This window comes from Equus asinus, chromosome 9, assembly GCF_041296235.1.
Source record: "Equus asinus isolate D_3611 breed Donkey chromosome 9, EquAss-T2T_v2, whole genome shotgun sequence".
NCBI lineage: Eukaryota > Metazoa > Chordata > Mammalia > Perissodactyla > Equidae > Equus > Equus asinus.
Genome location: NC_091798.1, coordinates 26,639,338 through 26,660,321, shown reverse-complemented (window position 1 = coordinate 26,660,321; position 20,984 = coordinate 26,639,338). Strand labels below are relative to the sequence as shown.

General features: G+C 47.8%; 1 protein-coding gene across 1 annotated transcript; it reads left to right on the top strand.

The window, feature by feature from the left end:
* The first annotated feature begins 3,373 nt into the window (after positions 1 to 3,373).
* SAP30L (SAP30 like) lies at positions 3,374 to 17,572 on the top strand. Its single transcript, XM_014846939.3, has 4 exons — positions 3,374 to 4,190; positions 8,364 to 8,486; positions 10,675 to 10,773; positions 12,298 to 17,572. The coding sequence occupies exons 1-4, from the start codon at positions 3,993 to 3,995 to the stop codon at positions 12,424 to 12,426; spliced, it is 549 nt and encodes a 182-aa protein (XP_014702425.3). The 5' UTR covers positions 3,374 to 3,992; the 3' UTR covers positions 12,427 to 17,572.
* Positions 17,573 to 20,984: the final 3,412 nt, after the last annotated feature.

Below are 20,984 nucleotides of genomic sequence, written 5' to 3'. Positions count from 1 at the left end.
AGGCTTTAAGTTCAACTTACAAATCTTGTTCTTTATTACAAATCTAGTAATTTTTCATATAAAGATAAGGATAATCTCTTTCACTTGTTCTTTGATTACTGTTGAATTAATTCTTTAGTAGATTCAGTCTTCCTTAAACATTTAACAGACCTACAGCCTTAATTAATCAAATTTCCTTAGACATTTCAGACTACAAGTACAAATTTAATATGCCTGATTTTCTCAAAACACTTTAAATGCTGAACAGGGCAGACTTATAAATCTAAAAAGCAAGATCTTTCTAAGCACTTAAGCAATTGTTGTAAATTAATTACTAAACTTATAAATGTAGCAAATCAGATTCTCTTGGCCATTTCAGGAATCTTAAATCCTACACAAAGCAGAACAAGGATCACAGAAACTTCTCTCCTGTACTCATTTCTTCATTATCTGAATATTTATATTTCCTCTCTGGAGTTATCGATTTACTCCCCAGCAAAAGGATCATAATTTTTTCCATATATTGCTATTTAGAACCAACCCCCATAATAACATGGGGGAAAGCCTAGGCTAAAGCATTCCCTGAAGAAAGACTATAAAATTCTACGTAAAGGATAGTTAAAAGCATGCACCTTCCCCCCACCCCCCAAAAATACACAGAGGCTGGGGGTATCAATCTGGGTCCAATTAGGAAAGGGAAACCACACAGTAATTTGAACAGGGAAAGATTTATTAATTATAACAGAGGACTGTAGTAACAAGGCATTGCCTAGTAAGAAGAGAACTCCAAAGAACACAGGAAGAGCAGATATAAGGAGCAGCCATCCCCCTAGGGCTGAGATAGAGCACCCAAGGAAACCCCACCTCCACAGCCCCTTGCCCAAGGAGTGGTGCCTGGGGAAGCTGGTGCCAAAGAATCTCTGTGTACTCCAGTAGGCCGGCGCTGGATGCAAATGCTGTTTTTAAAAAGTATGTAAGTGCAAAATATATGTGGGAAATGTAGAACTCTTATCCACACCAATCAACTTTGAAACCAACATCACACACTGCCTTGTACAGATACCCAGCTGTTTTCTTTGTATGTCTGAGCCCTCTTGCTAGAAGGTACTCTCTTTTGGGGCAGAATTATGTTTCATCCTCCTCCTGTGGCCAACCCTGAAATGAGTATACACAATACGCTCAATAATTTACTTAGAATATGTGAACTCTGAAAGAGGAATCCTATTAAACTGTGTGTGTGTTCCATTAATTTTTAACTTTTTTTTCCTACTGTAAAAGCAATAAATGTTTATTGGGGGAAACTGCACATGTAGAACCAAAGGAGAAAAATATCAACCATATTTCCACTACCCAGAAATAGATACTGTTATTACTTTGGTGTATTTTTTATGCACAAATAGTTTTCTTTTTTCTTTTTTTTAAACAGACATACACACATCAAATCCCATATGCAATTTTACATCCTGCATTTTTTTTTTTTTTTGAGGAAGATTAGCCCTGAGCTAACTACTGCCAATCCTCCTCTTTTTGCTGAGGAAGACTGGCCCTGAGCTAACATCCATGCCCATTTGCCTCTACTTTATATGTGGGACGCCTACCACAGCATGACTTGGCAAGCAGTACCATGTCCACACCTGGGATCCAGCCAGCGAACCCCAGCGCCACCGAGAAACGCAACGTGTGGACTTAACAGCTGCGCCACCAGGCTGACCCCTGCATTTTTAACTTAACATAAATAAAGCATTTCTCTAGCTCATCATCAACTCTTTGTTGAAGAGTCAATCCTGAATTATTATATATAGAAATGTATAGAAAATTGACATTGAACTACCTTAAATGTTGAAAACATCATAAATGACTGTAAAAATATCGCATTCTGAAGATGTTAGGTAATTCACTCAACCACTTCCCTTGTGGAACTTAGCTTCTTTTTTTCTTTTTCTGATTATAAATAATCCCATAATGAACAGTATTGTGTTTAAAATTTTCTCTGCTAGGCCAATTTCCTAAGATGGCTGTCTCACCTGTGAAATTACTAGGCTAGAAGGTACACATACATTTAAAGCCACTGAGGAAAATTTAAGATCACAGGGCATCTGCTTCTAAACATGGAAACTAGCAGCTTTCCCTTTTTCAACAGAACACAAACCAGAAGCCTCTTCAATGCCACCTAGTACTATCAAAGCAGGTACAGGCGCTCACCTAGCACGCCCTGCCCCCGCCACGCAGCTCCTCCTAGAAAATGCTACCCAGCCCTAAATGATTGAATGACCGCATGACACTGGGCTAATCCCTTCGGACCTTTGGCCTTCATTTGTCTCCAAGCTGCCCAGGGGTGAGGTGGCCCGACTAGGGGTGCTAGACTAGAGGATTTCCCCACGACCTTTCTGGGTGTGTGTCACGCCCTGGACGATGAACCCAGAGCTCCGGGGCTTGGGAGGGCGCGGTCACCTGGCGGGTAGAACGGAAGGCTTAAAGCAATGAAAGCTACAGTTTACAGATCTCCACGGAGGCCCCAAGACTCCGCAAGCCCTTCCTCATGCCAAGATTGACCCTTGGTCCTCCACCCCCAGCCTTTTCTCCATGCCCTCCGCAGCGCCCCCTGTTCCCTGCGGTTCACCTAGTCCACCCTCCAGACCTTATCCCGACTTCCGATTCTTCCCAGCGGAGGGGTGACCCAAGCCCCTGGGGGTCTCCTTCCTTCCTCCCATTCTCTTTCCGCGCCCACCAAACCATCCCCAGTCCCCACAGTCTGGGGTCTCTGCCACCCTCAAGCATCCTATTACCTTGCAAGACCCGCCATGAGATCCCCATCATCTCCTCTGCACGTCTTCCCTCGTGTCTGTACTGGACTGTCCCCCTGTCTTTCCCACGATGACTGGCTTTCTGTCCTGTTTCACCCACCCTACCTCCCACCAGTCTGCGGGTCCTCTGGCCCTAGTCCTTCCGTTTTATCCAGTCTGTCCCTGTCGTGACTATCTCTATTCCCTTTAGGTTCCCCCTCACATGCTCCTCCCAATGTCTGTTCCTCGGCGCCCCCGCCCACGTCTGTACTTCTGTCCGCCCCCGAATGTGATCCTCCGTTCCCGGAGTCTGGCCGTCTGTCCACCCAGGGCCTTGCACACGGTTCCTCCCCGGGCCGGGAGAGTCTGCGGCCCCGTTCCCCTCCCTTACCCAGGGAACTCTTCCCTGTTCCACTTTCTCTACTTTGAACCCATCCCAGCAGAGTCCAGGAAGTAGCCAGGCGCCGGGGACTGGCGGCTGCCGAGCCCAATGGGGCACGCCAGCGGCGGCGGAGGCCCCGCCCAGAGAACGAACGCTACCAATGGGCGCGCGGAGGCGGGACTTCCGCTGTCCCGCGGAGGGCGGGGGGAGCGAACTGTTGTGGTGCGGAGCGTTGGGCGGGCGGCGGCCGGGCGGCCCAGGGGCTGCCGCGGGACTCGGGGCGCAGCCGAGCGGCTGCAGGAGGGGGGGCGGGCCGGACGCGCCGCGGGGCCCGGGCGCCGCGGGTTCGAGGCCGGGCCCCGCGCGGGGAGGCCGCGCCACCCCGGGGGATCTGCCCTGCGGCGAGTTTGCCCCGCAGCCGAAAGAAGGCGGGAGCCGGCGGGGGCCCTCGAAACCTCCTGGCAGCCCGTGCCCGGAGTCCCCGGGGAGCGGCTGCTTCCTGGGACGGCCTCCCGGACGCCCCCGCCGAAGGGTAACGGTTCTGGGCCCCCGGCAGAAGGCGCCTCCGGGTGACCCCCGGCGGGGCCCTGCGAGCCGCAAGAGCCGACCCCGGGGTCTCGAGCGGGGAGGAAGGGGCTTTCCGGAGACGCGGGGCCCGGGGCCGAAGGAGCCGGAGCGCGGCGCAGCGGAGCCGGGCCTCCCGGGCGCGGGGCAGGGCAGCGCCTCGGCCGGAGACGGACTCGGGGACCCTCGGGTGCGGGGGCCTCAGCGACTGCCCCCAGGGCAGCGCGGCCGCGGAGTGGCCTACAGGGAACCCTCCCGCAGAGGGGCCGGCCCGGGGCGGGGAGATGAACGGCTTTAGCACGGAGGAGGACAGCCGCGAAGGGCCCCCCGCCGCCCCCGCCGCCGCCCCGGGCTACGGCCAGAGCTGCTGCCTCATCGAGGACGGCGAGCGCTGCGTCCGGCCCGCGGGCAACGCCTCCTTCAGCAAGAGAGTCCAGAAGAGCATCTCTCAGAAGAAACTCAAGCTGGACATCGACAAGAGCGTGAGTCCGCCCCCGCCGCCGCCTCCGGCTGCCGGCCGGCCTCGGGGCCCTCCCCGCCCTGGGCCTCGCCGCCCGCCCTCTGTACGCTGGGGAGGGGGCTCGGGATTTCAAGGCCGCTTCCGCGCGGACGGCCGCTGGCGGGGCTTGTGCCCAAATCCGGGAGGCTGGGGGCGGGGGCTCCGAGGACGCTGCCTGCCTGCGAGCATTTGACAGCAGTTTTTAGCTTGTTTTATCGGTTTAGCTCTTGGAGCAGGGACAGGTGGGCTAATTTTGTTGACCCACGAAGGAGCGAGTACTGGGGAGGGGGTGATGAAGGGGACCCGGTTCTTCTCCAACTTCTCCCTCCTTCTCGGATCCCTGTGATTCCTTGAGAAAAGGCGAGGTGGCAGTTACTTCCCCGTCTGCCGCGGCCTCCGCTTCTGCAGAGGGTCGCCGAGCTCCCTGCTTCGCGTACGGCTGGGAGGAAGTGGGATTTTCAAGGATGTGGCAGAAATGAGGCCAAGACCCGGCCTTGGGAGGTGGGTCTTGCAGGTCGGAACGACTAGAAGGAAGAAAATCAATTTTCTTAGGGGTGAACTTCTTTAGAAATGCCAAGGGGGTGGAGGGGAGATGTAAATTTGAATAGAATTGCCCCGTGTTTTGTGCGTAATTATAGGGAAACTTTTCTGTGTGATTTCACCTCTTCTATTTAACAATTCTAAAGATGTGCCTATTGTCAGCCAATTAAGAACTTTTCAGTTTGACATCTGTTGCTGCAAGCCCTAAGTGGCTGCCTCCTGATTGGGAACTGGAAATGAGTTGAGGGGTGTTTAATATTCAGGTAGACCACCTAGGAGCTTAGGTGCTTAACGTCTGTTCTCTTTTAGGACCAAAATTTCTCCGCTGTTGGGGGAAATCAGAGATTGTTTGTTAAACGGAAAGGACGCCTACTTTTCCACTTCTGGAAAGTGGCGGTGCCAGAATCACACAGCACTTAAGTGGCTGGTTAAGTTCTTAAACCCATTCTCTGATTTGCTTCCAAGCGCCAGGCATAAGCCTTGATTAAGTCTTTAGTAAATGAAAAATCTTCCCCTCCCTTTCTTCCAGGCTCTTCCCTCCCACCTCCAATTTTTTACAATTTCTTATTGCAGGAAGATTGGCCCTGAGCTGACATCTGTTACCAATCTTCCTCTTTTTGCTTGAGAAAGATGGTCCCCAAGCTAACATCTGTGCCACTCTTCCTCTACTTTGTATGTGGGACACTGCCACAACGTGGCTTGATGATTGGTGTGTAGCTCCGTGCCTGGGATCTGAACCCCAAACAACCAGCCTCTGAAGCGGAGCTGCTAACTTAACCACTTCGCCACTGCTGGGCTGCCCCTCCTTCCCCTTATTTTCTTTTGAAGTTAACAGTTATAATATATTTGCAACTCTTGAATGGAAAGACACTATTTTAAAATGGTTGGGGGTGAATTAATGGTTTTCTTACTTCAAATCTCTATGACTGAATGAAAGGAATTCATCTCAGAGCAAACAACTGGCTAGTCACCAAGGTGGTCCTGATGAGGACACACGTTGAAGTGAAATGCTTAATTCTAAGATAGTATGAATTCCTCCTCTTGGAAACACTGCCTGCCTTCTCTGTAGGTTGTTGGGAGTCTACTTGAACAGCTTATAGTAGTAATATTTTCCAGTCCTTAAAGAAAAGAAATTTCCAGTTCTTTTAAACCCTTGGATGCTGTCAAGTCTGAACAATTGTGCTGCTGCAACTGGGGCTCCTTTCACTACTGGAAACCCTGTATTGAGCCCTGTTGACCGTTTCTCACACACCGTCTAGGAGAGAGGCCGCCTGAGCCTGGCACTAGAGTTCTGGAAGCTGACTGCTGAGGAGGAGCATTTGAGCTGGACTCACTCGCACTTTGTTTCAAGGTGGTGGTGTAGAGTCATTATTTCTGAAAGAGACTCTATTTCCTTCTCACAGGCTTGGGCAGGAATTCAATTCTAAGTAACTGCTGTGTTACAAGAATTTTTAGCTCTTGCAGAAAGTGAAAAGAAAACACCACTAGAGGCTTGCTACCACCCTCCTTCCCCACCCCCCACACCCCCCCCCGCCAGGCCACTGAGCTCTGAAATTTCTGAAAACCAGTATGTGCTTGAAAACGGTGAAAGAGGAATAATGACTGTCTATCTTGAAAAGGGTCAGGCGGAGAACCTTCTTAAATAATAGCACCAAAAATCCAAGTCAGGTAGTTTAACTCATTTAATGTAGACATTGGCACTGTTCTGTGATTTAAGATATGCTTTCAAACGTTTCTCCAACTGACGTATTTCTGCTTTTTTCTGGAGAAAAGTGGAAGTTGAGAATAGTATAAGGAAGATGTTGGGTTGGGAAAGGATGTGAGGTGGGGGCCAGAAGGCCTGGGTGACCTTGGCCAGGTCATTTCTCTGTTCTGGGTGGCTTCAGTTTATCCTTCAAGAAAATGAGATTGAGGCCAGTGGGGTTACACTCGTGATTGCTTAGTTCTCTTCCATCTAGGATTCTATTACTCTAGTGTCCTGACCAGAAAGCTCCCAGCCACAGCTCTGGGAGTCACCTCTTCCGCCTGTTCTACCAAGGCTGTCACTCTATGAGTTTGAGGAGCTGCTCAATCTCTTGGAGTTTACGTGTGGCACCAGCTCTCAGGAGGGCCAGCTTCCTCTCAGGGTGTGGAGTGTGCTGTGAGTGTGCTTTCCTCCGAGATAAAGGATGTAGTCTACCCATCAGCTAGGCCGGATTCTTCCGGACAGTGACACGTGCTGTGTCTGAAAGTCCTTTGACAGAGTCGAATCTGGCAAAGCTACTCCAGTTTGTAACCATATGTAAATGATGGCTTTTACTGGCCAGAGCTGCTTTCAGATGCAAGGGGCCTGCCTGTGTTGATGCAACAGCATTTATTGAACACCTGCTGTCTGCAAGGCAGCATCACAATATAAACCTAAAACTCCTCCTGACTCACTAATCCAACCACAGGAAAGTGATAATTCATCGGAATAAAAAGAAGTTTTCATTATCTTCTCCATGAAAAGGCCTGAATTAATTGATGCCGGTTTCCTATCGGTTTACTTTTATCCTTAAGAATTTAAGAAGTAAACTCATTCAGAAGTCTCTCGAGAACATTTGTGGAACATCTGTTTCAGTGTCAACAACCCCAAGTCATTTACACAGGCATTCAGTTTCTGTTAGGTTTTTGAATGGTTCCTCCAGCCAACTCTGGTACTTATATTCTTAAATAAAAACACGTTCTTCAATCTTAGCTGCTGTTGCCACCTTCATTTACAGTTATGCCTCCAGCCTGAATTAGAAAATCAGCGTAGTATCTAGCTTCTTTTATGTGGTTCCACCTTGTGAGAATTTCTGCGTCTCTTTCTGCTTTTCTTTGTGGATCAGATGTGTGGTAATGCAAGAATTAGAGACTCGTACACAGTAATCAGGTTGTTCGGAGAGTTGTCATCCTACAGTAGTAGCTGTTGTCAGTGTAAAACTAGGATGTCCTGTCTTCCATTAGCACAGTCCCTTCTTTCCTGCTTTCGTCCTCCCTGGAGCAATGCGTTCCAGCCCATTGTAAGTTCATAACTCCTACAGGTCTGAAAATGTCACCTCACTCCCTGCTTCAGAAACCTTGGGGGACTCTGTCTTGTCTGAAGGAAAGCCTAAGCTGTGCTCATAGCCACCCCACCCTGAATTTCTCCTTAAGCTCCTACATGGGCGGTCACCTCCACCTATCTGACAGTGTCTACCCTGGGCCTCCTCGCTCACCCCTTCTGTCCTCCTCATTTGGAACTCTAAGCCTTGGCTCTTCTCCCCATCTGGAGGGCTTCCTGTCTACCTACAAATCCTCCTTCTAGTCAGGGACCTCCACCCTGTCTCTCTCGGCCGCAGGGAATCTCTCCCTTTGCTAAATCTGTACCATTTATCTTCTTTACCATTCAGTGGGGACTTGGTTCCTAACACACTGCCCAGTGTGCTGTTAGCATTCTCTCTGTGGGTTTCTTGTTCTGCAACTCGTAGTAAACTTCTGGAAATTATGCCCTGCATCTTGTTCTTCCTTCCCTCTCTCTAATGCCTTGCAAGGGAGAGAAGCCCCATAATTTGACAGATACCTGTTGCTGTTTCCATGGAATTGGCAAATCTGACTTTAATTTGCTTCCCATCAGGTAAGGCACCTGTATATCTGCGATTTCCACAAAAATTTCATCCAGAGTGTACGAAATAAAAGGAAGAGGAAGACAAGTGACGATGGTGGAGACTCTCCTGAGCATGACACTGACATTCCTGAGGTAAAGGTCAAAAACGTTAGCTTCAGAAAGCTGGAAGAATGGATTCTAATCTGAACCTTACCTCTGGCCTGATCTGCTTTTTGTGCTAGGAAGTAATTTTAGTCCCCTTCGTTTTGCTGTGGTTTATTTGAAAAGCGAATGGTAGAATCATAGAAATATGGAATCTGAGAGCTAGAAGCTTAGAGATCAGCTGGTCTGCCTGCCTGTCGTTTTACAGACAGGCGCAGAGGCCTGAGGTCACGCCTGCGGTTTAGGGGCTCTGGTTCAGAGCCCTTTCCAGTAGGCCAGGGTGCCTTTCTGCAGGAAGCCCCTGCCAAATGCTTACATACAACCACAACGTCAAGTTGTTCAAAACTTTGCTTTTGCCTTTAAACTTGGAGACAGTGTGTATGGATTGGGTAAAGTCACTTCCCCTCTGTTTTGTGGCCTGCAAAATGGTGTAAGTCTACAGTTCATACCAGCTTGGATTTTCTGTCACTCTCTGGTTCCCGGTCCAGGCTTGTTCCCCAGGATCCGTTTCAAAGGCAGTTACACTGAACCAGGGTTTCTCAACTTGGCGCTATTGACATTTGGGGCCAGATAATTCTTTCGTTGTGGGGGCTGTCCTGTGCATTGTAGAATGTTTAGCAGCATCCCTGGATTCCGCCCCCTAGTTAGTTGCCAGTCATACCACCCCCTGAGTCATGACAATAAAAAATGTCTCCAGACATTGCCAGATGTCCCCTGAGGGGCAAAATTGCACCCTGTTGAGAACCATCACGCTAGATAATGAGAGCTAGGCTTCTCAAACCAGAAGGCTGCCTTTCCTTCAAGGTGCAGTGTCTGTTAAGCAAGGCTACAGGAAGGAATATTGGATTTTCCATCTAAATTGTTTTCACTTAAGACTCAGCAAAAGAAGAGCCGTTTATAATGTACATTGAATATTTGACGCATGAATATTTCATAAGGCAACCGCCTGTTAGCACTCAGAGTGAAAATGACTGTGTAGGAATAGAAAGAGTAGGCGGGCCTTTGTCTGTAGATGTGGAGGAAACCTTTGAAAATACGGCCTTTCCCTCTGCCCCTCCCTGTGTCCCCTTTTCTAGCATTGGTTTACGATATCTTTCTATTGCCTTTAGCATTATTATTATTATTTTGTAAAGAAATGGATGTATTCATTTTCTAAATGCTTTTCACAAAAAAAAAGGTTTGAGGAATGTTTTGAAAAGAATGAAGGACTTTGGTCCCTCATATTGATCATTCATTTTGTTTTTAAGTGCTCTCCACCTGCCTGAAGCAAGAACATCTCTTTTAGAGGCAGGTAAAGGCAGCCCGACTTTCTGGGCCTTCAATATTTCATGACTGTGCAGCTTTCCTCTCTTCCTGTGTTAGAAAAAAGGGGGGGTCCTTTCCCCTCTGTTATCCAGTCATCTGCAGAGCCCCCGACCCTAACCTGCTGATTCGTACGTTCACTACAGTAGCTTTTGAGCTTGCTCTGGAGGGTTGTTAAGGACTCTGACCTGAAGGCTGAGCCTAGGAAAGGACTGTTTGAGAATAACAGTACTTCCCGCCGTCCTTCTTCACGCCCCTCTGTCCAGTCTGCTGCCACGCGCTGGTCTGTCTTCCTCCAGGACATCTGTCTGGTTTTACCTTTGCTCTCCATGCTTGGTGTCCTCTCCAGCATCACTACCCCTCCAAAGCTCAACTCCATCATCTCCTTTCTGGATCACTGATGCAGCATCTCCCTCTTTCCTCCAGACCACCCTTAGATCCATCTTCCCAGAACATCACCCTCCAACACCTGTGACAGCTCCCTCTGCTTTTCAAGACATGCTCCCACCCGATCTCACCTTTTAAACCTGTCACAATTGCCTATGACCCCCTAGCCCATCTGTTCATCTCCTGGTTTTTCCTGTGCTCTCGGTCTTCTGTCTCATTCCCTACTCTATCTCTGCAGTCACTGCCTTTCTAAACCCTGCCTCTCCTGTGCTTAAGCTTCACCACCTCCATCAGCCTTCTGGGACCACCCCTCCCCAGCCAGACCTCTTTTTCCACTGTCATTTTTGTCCTCCTAGCCAGTTATTAGTATTCTGTGGACGTAGTCCTCTCATCCCCACCCCTGCCGAGTGTAGTGCTAGGCACATAGTGGGCTCTTGGTGAGTCGTGGCTGGTCGGGTTATGGATAATGTGTTTCTTCTTTCCTCTCTAGGTTGATCTGTTCCAGCTCCAGGTGAACACTCTACGACGTTATAAACGACACTACAAGTTGCAGACCAGACCAGGCTTCAATAAGGCCCAGTTAGCAGAAGTAGGTAGACAAAACTGCTCCAAAAAGAGAGAGCCAGCATTGTGCCTCTGATGATGACCTTGATTCTCCCCACTGCGATGTCTGTCTGTTGATCGTAATCCCCTCCATAGCCCTGGAAGCACCTTCCTAGTCTCTCTTTTGCACAATTTAGAATCCCACAGCTTTAGACCTGGAAGGGCCCTATTTCCATAAAAGAAGCCGTAGCACAGAGAGAGGAAAGGGCTTGCTTAAAATCACACTGCAAGTTGGCAGCAGAATTGAGTCTGGAATCTTAGGACTCCTGATTCTGAGTCCTGAGTGTTCTTTTGTTTGAATCTTGTTTTGCAAGATTCTTTATAGACATGTTCCTTTCTGCACATCAGGTGTGTCAGGTTAATCATTCCAGAACCTTCACTCATGTTCTGTAGGAGCTATTTTTCTTTCTTTGTTTTTTCCTTGATTTCTTCTACTCTGATGTTGGTAGTGGAAGTATTTAAATGAATGGAGCCCAAGAAAGTTTTCTCCTGCTCTGAGTTCTTAGCATAGTTTGGAGGAGGCAGAAAATGCTCCATTGGCCATTATTTTAATGTACTGACAGCCTGGCTTGATTCTTCTGTCCTGTTGGCATTTGTGTGGGTACCTCTCATCCTTCTTTTCTTATTGTGTTTTTCTGCCTATTGTAGAAAATTTGGAAAATGGAAAAAAGGAAAATACAATCCTACCATCCAGAGCCAACCCCTCTGTAATCCTAGTTCTCTGACTCTCTGTGTCTGTCCCGGCCACCTCAGTTCATTCAGAGGTTTCCGTAAAGGCTCACAGCCCCATCAGTTTGTGGTCTATCCTTTAAAGGTTGCTGATGCATCATATTTTCTGAAACTTCTCCTTTACCAGCATCTGGATGAAACACAGGAGCATACAAGCCTTTCCCACTTAAGCTAACATCACCCATTGCCAGCATTCACCCCTGGGGGAAGGGGTAGCAAGAGGTGGGGCAAGAGGAGACCTGTGTCCTCAGGACCTGTAAAATAATGCAGAGCGTCAGGAATATATAGTAAAGGATAAATTTTTCTTCAATTTGATGTGTCAGTTATGTGCTATTTAGATGAATTATTGGGTCAGACACTTACATCTGTTCAATCGGCTGTTTATTTGATGCAATTTTAAAAAGACACTTTTCTGCCCAGTTCCAGGGCCTGAGAGGTTCTGGCAGCAGCCGGCCAACCAGAGCAGTCCCAGTCTCTTCCTCCGTGGGGCTGACCTTGAGATTATGCCGTGATGGACGGTCGGCTGCCACTGACATAGAACTGCACCTTGACAGTGTTGTGGGCTAACATGCCACTTTTGGAAGCCTGGAAACCAGATCACCTAAATCCCAGGGAAGGAGGGCATTCTGAGTCTGCAGCACTGCAGGAAGCTCTGTGGTACTGATCAGAATCCCCTGCATAGCTCTGGAAGCGACTTCCTAGTCCCTCCTGCACAATTCAGAATCTGTGGCCCTGATTTATGCATGCTTTAACGGCCTCTGGTTTATTTTCCCCCATGTAGACTGTCAGCCGACACTTCAGGAACATACCTGTGAATGAAAAAGAGACCCTGGCCTACTTCATCTACATGGTGAAGAGTAACAAGAGTAGACTGGACCAGAAAGCGGAGGGCGGCAAGCAGCCGGAGTGAGGATGAAGCACGTCTGCCAGGAATGAAGTATGATGCTTAGTGCACAGGTGATATCTGCTACGTTTAAGCCCATAAAGACTGTTAAATTTTATTGTAAATAAAAAAGTTTGAATGATGAATACTGTAAATCTTTTTGGTCAGGAGGATTATATTCTCATGATTCAGCATGTGTATACAAAGACTTTCCTTTAAGGCCACTACTGAACTTAAAAAACGAGATCATAAAGAAAATGAAAGAAAAATTATGTGTTGCAGCATTCAACAAAGCAGTAAGTCAATTCTACTGGAAATGTGGCATAAAAAATATTTTGGTAGTCACCTTGGCATACCATGCTGCCACACAGGGGACGTAGGCCTGGCCTAGCAGCAAAGTCCAGTTGACAGTGGAGATGCATGAGCAGACCCTAGTCTGCTGGGGACGTAGACACCCGCTTTGCTGCAAGCTTTGTCGTCTATCAGCAAATCAGTTTGACGCTGCTCTCCCTCTCTGGCTATGTGCCTTGCACACAGGAGGCACCCAATCCGTGTTTGTTGGCTAATTGAGCTGTCACTAACAATGCCAGCCTTGTAACATCTGCTTCACACCTCTAGTTAATGAGACCTCTGCCATTTCCATTGCTCACCACTTAACTTCTAGAGTGTGGAGGAAGTCCTGATGCACCAACAGGAGGTTTCAAATCAAAGGAGGACTTCAGGCAGTCGCATGTGCCAAGCTGTATTTGTGCAGGTTCCAGAAACGCCGATGCAGAGGCCCCCAGGAGAGATGCAGCCCTTTGCACACCCCTCTGCGCTCCACTCTTGGGGTGAAGTTATGTATTATGACTTCAGCCATTCTCCTGGGCCATAAATGCTTTGACAAACAGAGATACTTAGTGGTTTGGGGCTCATGTTCTCAGAAGCACTAATCCTTAGTTCACAACCACCAAGAAGGTTGCCAAGGACCATGCGATTCCGGCTCAGAAGTCCAGCTCTGGGGTAGAAACTCTGTCTGGCCTTGACTCCCTGGGCCCTCAGGGGTCAGCAGCAAATCATGGGTTTGAGCCACAAAGGTCAGTGCCATCTGATGTTCATTTTTGTGAGCAATTTGCCTCCCTTTTAGGGGGAAAGATTACTAAAATGATTTTTTTTAAGTATTAATACTTACCTGATTTTTTTATGTTCAAAAACTCAGATTCCTCTTTCTATATCAGAGCCAAAGTATCGTTGGAAAACAAAGCTTTATATCCAAAAGTATGCTTTTGCAAAATTTTCTAATCAGTGTCTTGGGGGACAGAGGGTGTGAATAGGGGGTGGGAGAAAAAGGGAAGTAAAGGACTTGGATTCTAATTTCTGACCATCTTGACATATCCTGTGGTCAAAAGTATCATTTTCTTACTCAGTTTAAATTCTGAGTTCTTTCTTAAGCCTTAAATAATAAAAGGAGCAGTAGACAGCCTGGCCTGGCAGGGAGTTTTAATGTCTCATAGATGGCGTAATCTGAGCATCAGCACAGAGAAGTCAGAACAAAAGTCCCCGCTGAGCAGGGCGGTGGAGTGTCCGACGGTCTCAGCTCTGTGGAGCAGAGTCCCATGGTCTCTGGGGACGGGGCCGCCACTCTCACTAAAGCGCAGTGTGTTCCATCGCTGCAGAGCTTTCCCCAGTGTTCAAAATGCATGTCTAGCAGATTGCAGCCTTTTTAAATATATATAAATGGACGTACATAGAACATACTCTAGACTATGCGGGGATCTTATTTTTATACACCTGGCTGTGAATGGCATGGTCCTTAGTCATTCAGACTCAGTATGTATTTAGAGATTGTCTCACTACTAGCTGAAGGATGTTGATGTGTAGACATCAAGAAGGCTCAAAAGTATGTGGCTTATCTAGGTTTTTTTCCTGAGAGACTGAGTTAGAAAGGCTTTGAAGGCGTCAAACACCAAGCCTCCTTTGTCAGGAGAAGAGTTGTCTCATTGGGCTGGAGTTTAGGGGCAAATGGGGCCTGTAGGTTAAGGCATTGATAACCTGCTCTCTGGAAATGTCCGTATCTTATTGAGAAAAAGTGTATCTTTCTGTGTTTAAACCAAAATTGTGGATGTTTAGGTCATGTCACTGTGTCTTTAACAGCTAATGTGTTTTCCCAGTTGAGAGAGAGAGAGTATATTTCTGTACAAGAAGATGTGGTGTTAGGATCCATCTGTTCAAGTGTGTGCATAAGTGCTTTTATTCCAAAGCGAAGCCTGGGCAGACTTTCCACCTTCAGCCAGATGCTGTGCGCACTTGATTCCCAGGCCGTCTTTCCTCTAAAGAGAGGTACTTTGGGAAAGTGGAGGTTGTGGGTGTCTTTTCAACCTTTGAAAACATGTCAGGTGAGAGAAAAGACAAAGCTCTCTGAACTTAATCTTTCTCATGTGCAGAAATCTGCTCTTTCATCAAACCGGTAAACCACTTGCCTTAGCCTCTTCTGCAGTTTCCCATGGCTTGACCTGTGGGCAGGGGACTTCTGCCCGTTAGAAATGGCCGGGCCCTCCAAAGCAACTGGCTCTGGCATCAGGGAGCAGTGGGGTCTGGGGAAAGCAGTGTTCATCGTGGCTGCCTGCATTTTATACCACCTGTCAAAGACTCTTGCGCTTCTCTCCACCCGTAACGTTGCAACATTGCCTTCTCTCCTCTTGGTGCTCCTGGGCAAAACTGGAATTTGAAATCCAGAACTGGCATTGTCTTCTTAGAGTATGGTTCCTGCCTCCGTCCCGGCCTGGTATCGTTCTTTCATATGCCCTGAAGGTTGTCACATGGAAACGTTAATATCCTGCTATTCATGTTCATTTTAAGGTTTTTCAAAAACAAGCAGACAAACTTTATTTCAACAAACAAACTCTTAGGTTGGCAATAGCATCTGAAAGAGATCATAGCTAAATCCCGTGAAAGATTGAAACCAAAGGATTCAAGACCGGTGTTGTAAAATGAAGAGGAATTTCACTTATGTATTACAGCCGCCAAGTTGTTAGATGTTCCTGTCATAGCTCAATGTTCACTGCTAGCCTTCCAGAGAACAGATAGTAATAATTGTTTGCAGCTGCAATGTTGCGTCTAACCTTGGCACTTCAGCTGTTTATTTTGTGGGAACTTTTATGTTAATATCCTGAAGGACAACTGCCTGGTTGGAGAAGGGAGAAAGTAGGAGAGGGAACTTACTCTGGGGGCCAGAGTTGTTTGCTTCCTGGAAATCGTCTGAAGGCTCTCAGTCATTGCAGTGACAAGATCCAAAAGTTAGGAAAGGGCCTTTAAGTCCTGCAGTCCAGTCTCCCCATAGGTGCTGACATTCTGCCTACAACCGTCCCACCAAGGCATTGAGCAGGCTGGGCTTAAACACCTCTGAGAACAGAGAACTCACTACCTCCTGGAGAAGCCTGTTCTAGCTTTGTAAACCTCTGGCTTTTCTATGTTCTCTATAATTTCCATCTTAGTCTCTGCCCAGTGGGGCTCATGTGGAACAAGTTGTTCATCTTGGCCAAGGACCTGGCGCTATCCCAGGGCGTAAGCGTTTGTCTTTTGGAAAGGAGCAGATAGCAAATAGATAGTTTGGTGTCATGACTGTCCTCCCCTTGAGTATTGGTCCATTTAGGTCCTTGCTGGATAATGTTGAGGGAACCCCATCAGCCGGGTCATACTCACTTGTTCTTGCTGAAGCTGATGGCACTGGGGAGGAGGGCATGCTGTTGGCCTGCTGAAAAATACCCTAAGACAGATGAGGCCTTAGTTCTGTGCTTGCCTCACAAAAACTGATGCTCACATCACTTAGGAAAAGTTTTAGCCAGAAGATTTAAAATGTTATAATTTCTCTGTGTGGAGTTTAAAGGTTCCATGGCTGCCGAGGGTTTGCACCTTAAGATTCCTGCACACATTGTTTTTATTGAGAAAACAAAGCTTAGGAATTTGGGGGCGGGGGGACCACATGTCTCAGTGTCAGACGAGTGCCATATTTTCAACCTGGAAAGTCCTTTAAGGTTGCTATTGCCCGATCATTCATTTTTAGAGATGGGGAAACTAAAGTTTGAAGACTTGCCTGAGTCACACGGCATTATCTGGAGACTAACCTCTCGTCCTCCTGGCCTGTCCAGTGCTCTCCTACTCTCTGACTTGCAGCGTGACTAGTCCAGTCTAAAGTAAGCTGCCCTCAGATTCTTGAGACCTTGCAACTGAGCGGAGATTTCCAAGGCCAGCCCGGCTCTCAGGGACTGCAGACCAACCTGCAGAACTCGAGGTTGTGTGAAACGATTCCAAAAGCAGTCAGTCGAGTTTTGCAAAACAAATGGGAGGGGAGAACAGAACTAGCCTGTAAATTAAGACCAAGATTCAAAAGTCCTGGCAGGAGATGTAGTCTTGTCCTAGAATCTAAATTCTCACGAAATGGGCTTGCTCTGTCATCTGTTGGTCAGACGTCTGCCTTTCAGGTGGTCCTTTGAGGCTGGGTAGTTCACTTGGCCCTAACTTGGACAGACGCAGCTCTGTGGCCTTGCAGTTTGCAGCCTCCCGGTCCCTGCTACTGAGCTGGGCAGCTGGACTGAAGGACGGGTGAGCTCAAGATCATGCCCTGGGCAGCATGGTGCTTTAGGGGTGCCTTTTCATTCCTTTCATTTTATTACAGACTGTTTGCAAGTGCATGGATCGGAAGGGTAAAGTTGATCTGATGCTTTCAGGTGGAATCCAGCCCAGGACAAGGTGGGACCTTTTCTTAAGGTAGAAATGTCTACAATCAGTTATTTCATCTAGCTTGCATCTGAAAACACAAACCCTTCGGTTGCTTTCACTTCATGAACACATCTTTGCCAGTGACCGAGGGCTGTACAGGATCCCTGTTTCACACGTCTGTCATCCACTAAGCCCATCAAAGTGTTTTGGGGTGTGGGTTTGGTTTTTTTTCCATTTTGTAACTGCCTTATTGAAAAGCAAGTGCCCTTCCATTCCAGGCCTCCTCATATTGTACTTGTTTCCTGCCAAATTTGGGGGGATCATTTGTATTTTAATTTTGTAATCTATGGCTCTGTACTGTTGAAAGGCTCTCGATTCTGTGGGGTCTCCTTGGTATGTATGTGACTTTTCATGTTGCAATATCACACAGATGGGACGGCCCGACTTTCGCTCTTAATAAACGATCTGAATGAGTAATGAGAGACACACTCTGTTGTTCTCTTTGAGTCCATGTGGCATTCAGATGCCTTCACTTCCGCGTTTGGCCCCTGGCTGTGTAGTACAGTGACTGGTGACGGCTGTCTTTCCTCCTGGCTCCAAGAACTTGTTCCTGCACCCCGCTTCCCAATCCCAGTGCACACCAAGAGAGTTCAGATCACAGAAGTGTGGTCCTGCTCTCCCACTCACTCATGTGGAAAGAGACTGGGGTCTGACCGCCTGAGTCTGGGCCTGAATGCCGCGTAGCACACCAAGTACCCTGGGCAAGTAGCTACACTCTGGGCCTCCAGTTATCCATCTATAAAATGAGAGTCCTGAGTGAACTGGGTAGAGGGTTGCAAATTGAAATGCCTGAAGGGGCATGCTGCAAACTGGAAAACTCAGGTCCCTCTAAGGGTAGCCGCTACTCAGCTCCAGCCTATTGTTGCCAGGTGGGAACGCCGGTCCTGTGTGGCCAGTTCTCGAAATTTCAGAAGAGGATCTGGAAGTGTAGACTTTTATATAAATGTCCCAGTGTTTAAATGTCTCAAAAACTTATCTTTAACAGTGTGCGGACTGACGTTTCTTCTCATACAGTATAGCCTCAAGTATTTGAAGTTGGGCCATCGTCTGAACACTTGTTAGAAATGCGGAATCTCTGCCCCCTTCACCTGCCAGTCGTCTGCTGAATCAGAATCTGCGCCTTAACAAAGTCCTCAGGCAAGTCCCGTGCTCATGACGGGGCTGTCAGCGTTACTGGTGGAGGTCCCTGAGGCCTCGTGGGATCAAGCCTCTTGCCCAGCCAAGCCTCAGACTCAGGTCTTTCATTTCAAAGCTGTCGCTAGTGCCACTTTAGCACACCTCTGACCTTAGCAGAGTGAAAGGAAAGAAATGCAATCAATAATTTTTTTTCATCATCTTAGTTAACTAGTACTAATACATGCTAGTTCTAAACTTTTAAACAGCACTGAAACTTACAGAGTGCCGTTCCTCCCCTCACCACCCTCCCCCTCTCCTGTCCCTCCCCTCTGTGGATGGTGTGGAGGGTGGCTTTTCAGGACGTAGTTTTGGGGGGAAGGAGGGCAGGGAGTCTTGGCTGTCACTGGGGCCCCACAGGATCAGTGATGGATTATTGCTGAAGGTGCCATCATTTAGCGGGTCGCTGAGTTGATTTCCTTCAGAAAGCAAAGGAACTGCCCATTTTCATACCATGTTGTCTGTTCATTTGAGGTATAACCTGAGTAGTTCCTGCCACTCCTCTGTGGGTTGCCCTCCCATTCTTCCGGATCTAACCACAGAGAGCTGCCCACTGTCCTCTGATCCCTCACACACTGAACCTCAAAGAGGTACTTTATCCCCAAGCTTGCCCCAAACTGGCTGACACCTGCTGGAGTCGACGTCCTTTGAAGATCCACAGACATCGGTTGTGATGGGGGGCTGACCTCACATCTCAACGTACTATTAGAACAGAAGTTTCACTAGGAACCAGACACCCTTTTTTCAAAATAGACCTTCAGAATATTGAGTATCAGCTCATCTGAGGTCCAGCAGTTTTGAAAGTATGGCACTTGCCACCTCCCACCCCCTTCAGAATTCGCTAAGAACTCTGCTACAATTCTTGGGCCTCCATCCTGGATTCTCAGAATGCAAAGCTCAGGAGCTGAATTCTAGGAATATGAATTTTTTAACTTCCCCAGGTAAGACTTAAGCTCAAGAAAGTGGAGAAACACTAGTCTGGCCCAGAGGTTTCCCGATCCAGCAGCTTCAGCCTCATCGGAAATACTGGTTAAAATTCCCAGTGGGACCTACTAAATGAGAATCTCCTCAAGTGGGGCCTGGAAAACTATTTTTACAAAATCTCCTGGGGAATTTGTATGCATACCCAGGTTTCGGAACCAGTGTGTCCAACCTCCTAGGGCCCAGGGAGGGGAAGTAGCTATGCTCAACTCCAAATGGCTCAGAAGTGTCAGGGTCTGAGCAAATAGTGACATGCACAGCCACAGACACTGTTGAGATGAATCATTGGAACGGATGCTCTTCGGTCTGGATAAAACCAGAATGGATTAATCCACAGTTCCTAGCACTGTGCCTGGCATGCAGGAGGACCCTGTAAATGCCTGGAATTGAATCTTCCATTTACGTAACAGTTTTTAGTTTATAAGGAACTTTCACATCAAGAAAATAACAGCTTTCAAGCGCAGAGTGCACACCAGGCAACCTGCTACCAGTCTGACGTGCGCTGATTCATTCACTCTCGCTACCATCATATAAAGTAGGAAGTGTTATTAACTCCGATTTATAGAGGGGTAAATGCAGGCTCAGAGAGCTGAGGAACTTGCCCACGTAACAATGAGAGCTAGAGGCACTCCTGGGATTGGGTCCAAGGGTCATCTGGTCCTAGGGACACTTGTCAACACCACCGTCCAGGAACTCAGGAAGGCCACTCTGAAGCAGTGCGGCCACAACAGGTACCCTTGTCCCGATCGACCGGATTTACTAAACTTTAATGAGGGAGTCCTAGAAGTCACTAAGACTCTAGTTAGGAAATTTAATAGGGTTTAATGGAGGTTAACAAGGTACATCCAACTTTCCAGCCAGGTTTTAACTCGCAAGAGCGGAACACAGATTAACAAGCCCAGGAGGTGTAAAGGCACCTGCGTGATTTAATGGGGTTAATGAAACTGTCAGAGGTTGGCTGAGAGGGACGGAGCTGGAGCATGCCGCTGTTAACGAGTCAGTCTGGTTGAGGTCAACAGACATTTTTTAAACAGCTGCAGGCTGCCCTGCCCTGCCCTGGGCACCAGAGGGGGAGCAAGGAAAAGAAGGCCGCAATCAACGTGCCAACCCCGGTTAGTCCTGGTTGGTGGGATTCAGAGTTTTACTTTCTCCTTCATGCTTTTTTGGTATTGTCTAAACTGTTTATGATCGGCATGAATCATTTTCACCAAGTCTATAAAACAGCAAAGCAATTTTTTTAAGTGCCCCCAAAGAACTTATTCTCTGCTTGCATAGTTTAACTTACATAGTCCTAAAACCTATAGAAAGGAGTAAGAGAAGTAAAAACAACAACAATAATACAGCCTTCAATTTAGGCAACACTTAGCTGTTGTAAAGGGCTGTCACCGCTATCTCTGTGGGTCTTTGTCACACACTATGAAATAGTGATATACAAGGTCACACTGCTCAGTGGGGAAGCCGGAGTGAATGCCCCCTGCAGCCTCCCTGCCTGTGTGGTTCTCTCCCTGAGCACTTACGATGTGACAGGGCCAAGGATAAGGCTGTCCGTGCCTTACGACCCTATGAAATGAGTACCATTATGCTCTCTTTTATATAGACGAGGAAACAGAAGTGTGGAAAGGTGAAATGGCCTGTCCAAGGTCACCAGAAAATGGTGGGGATCAGAGTCAGAC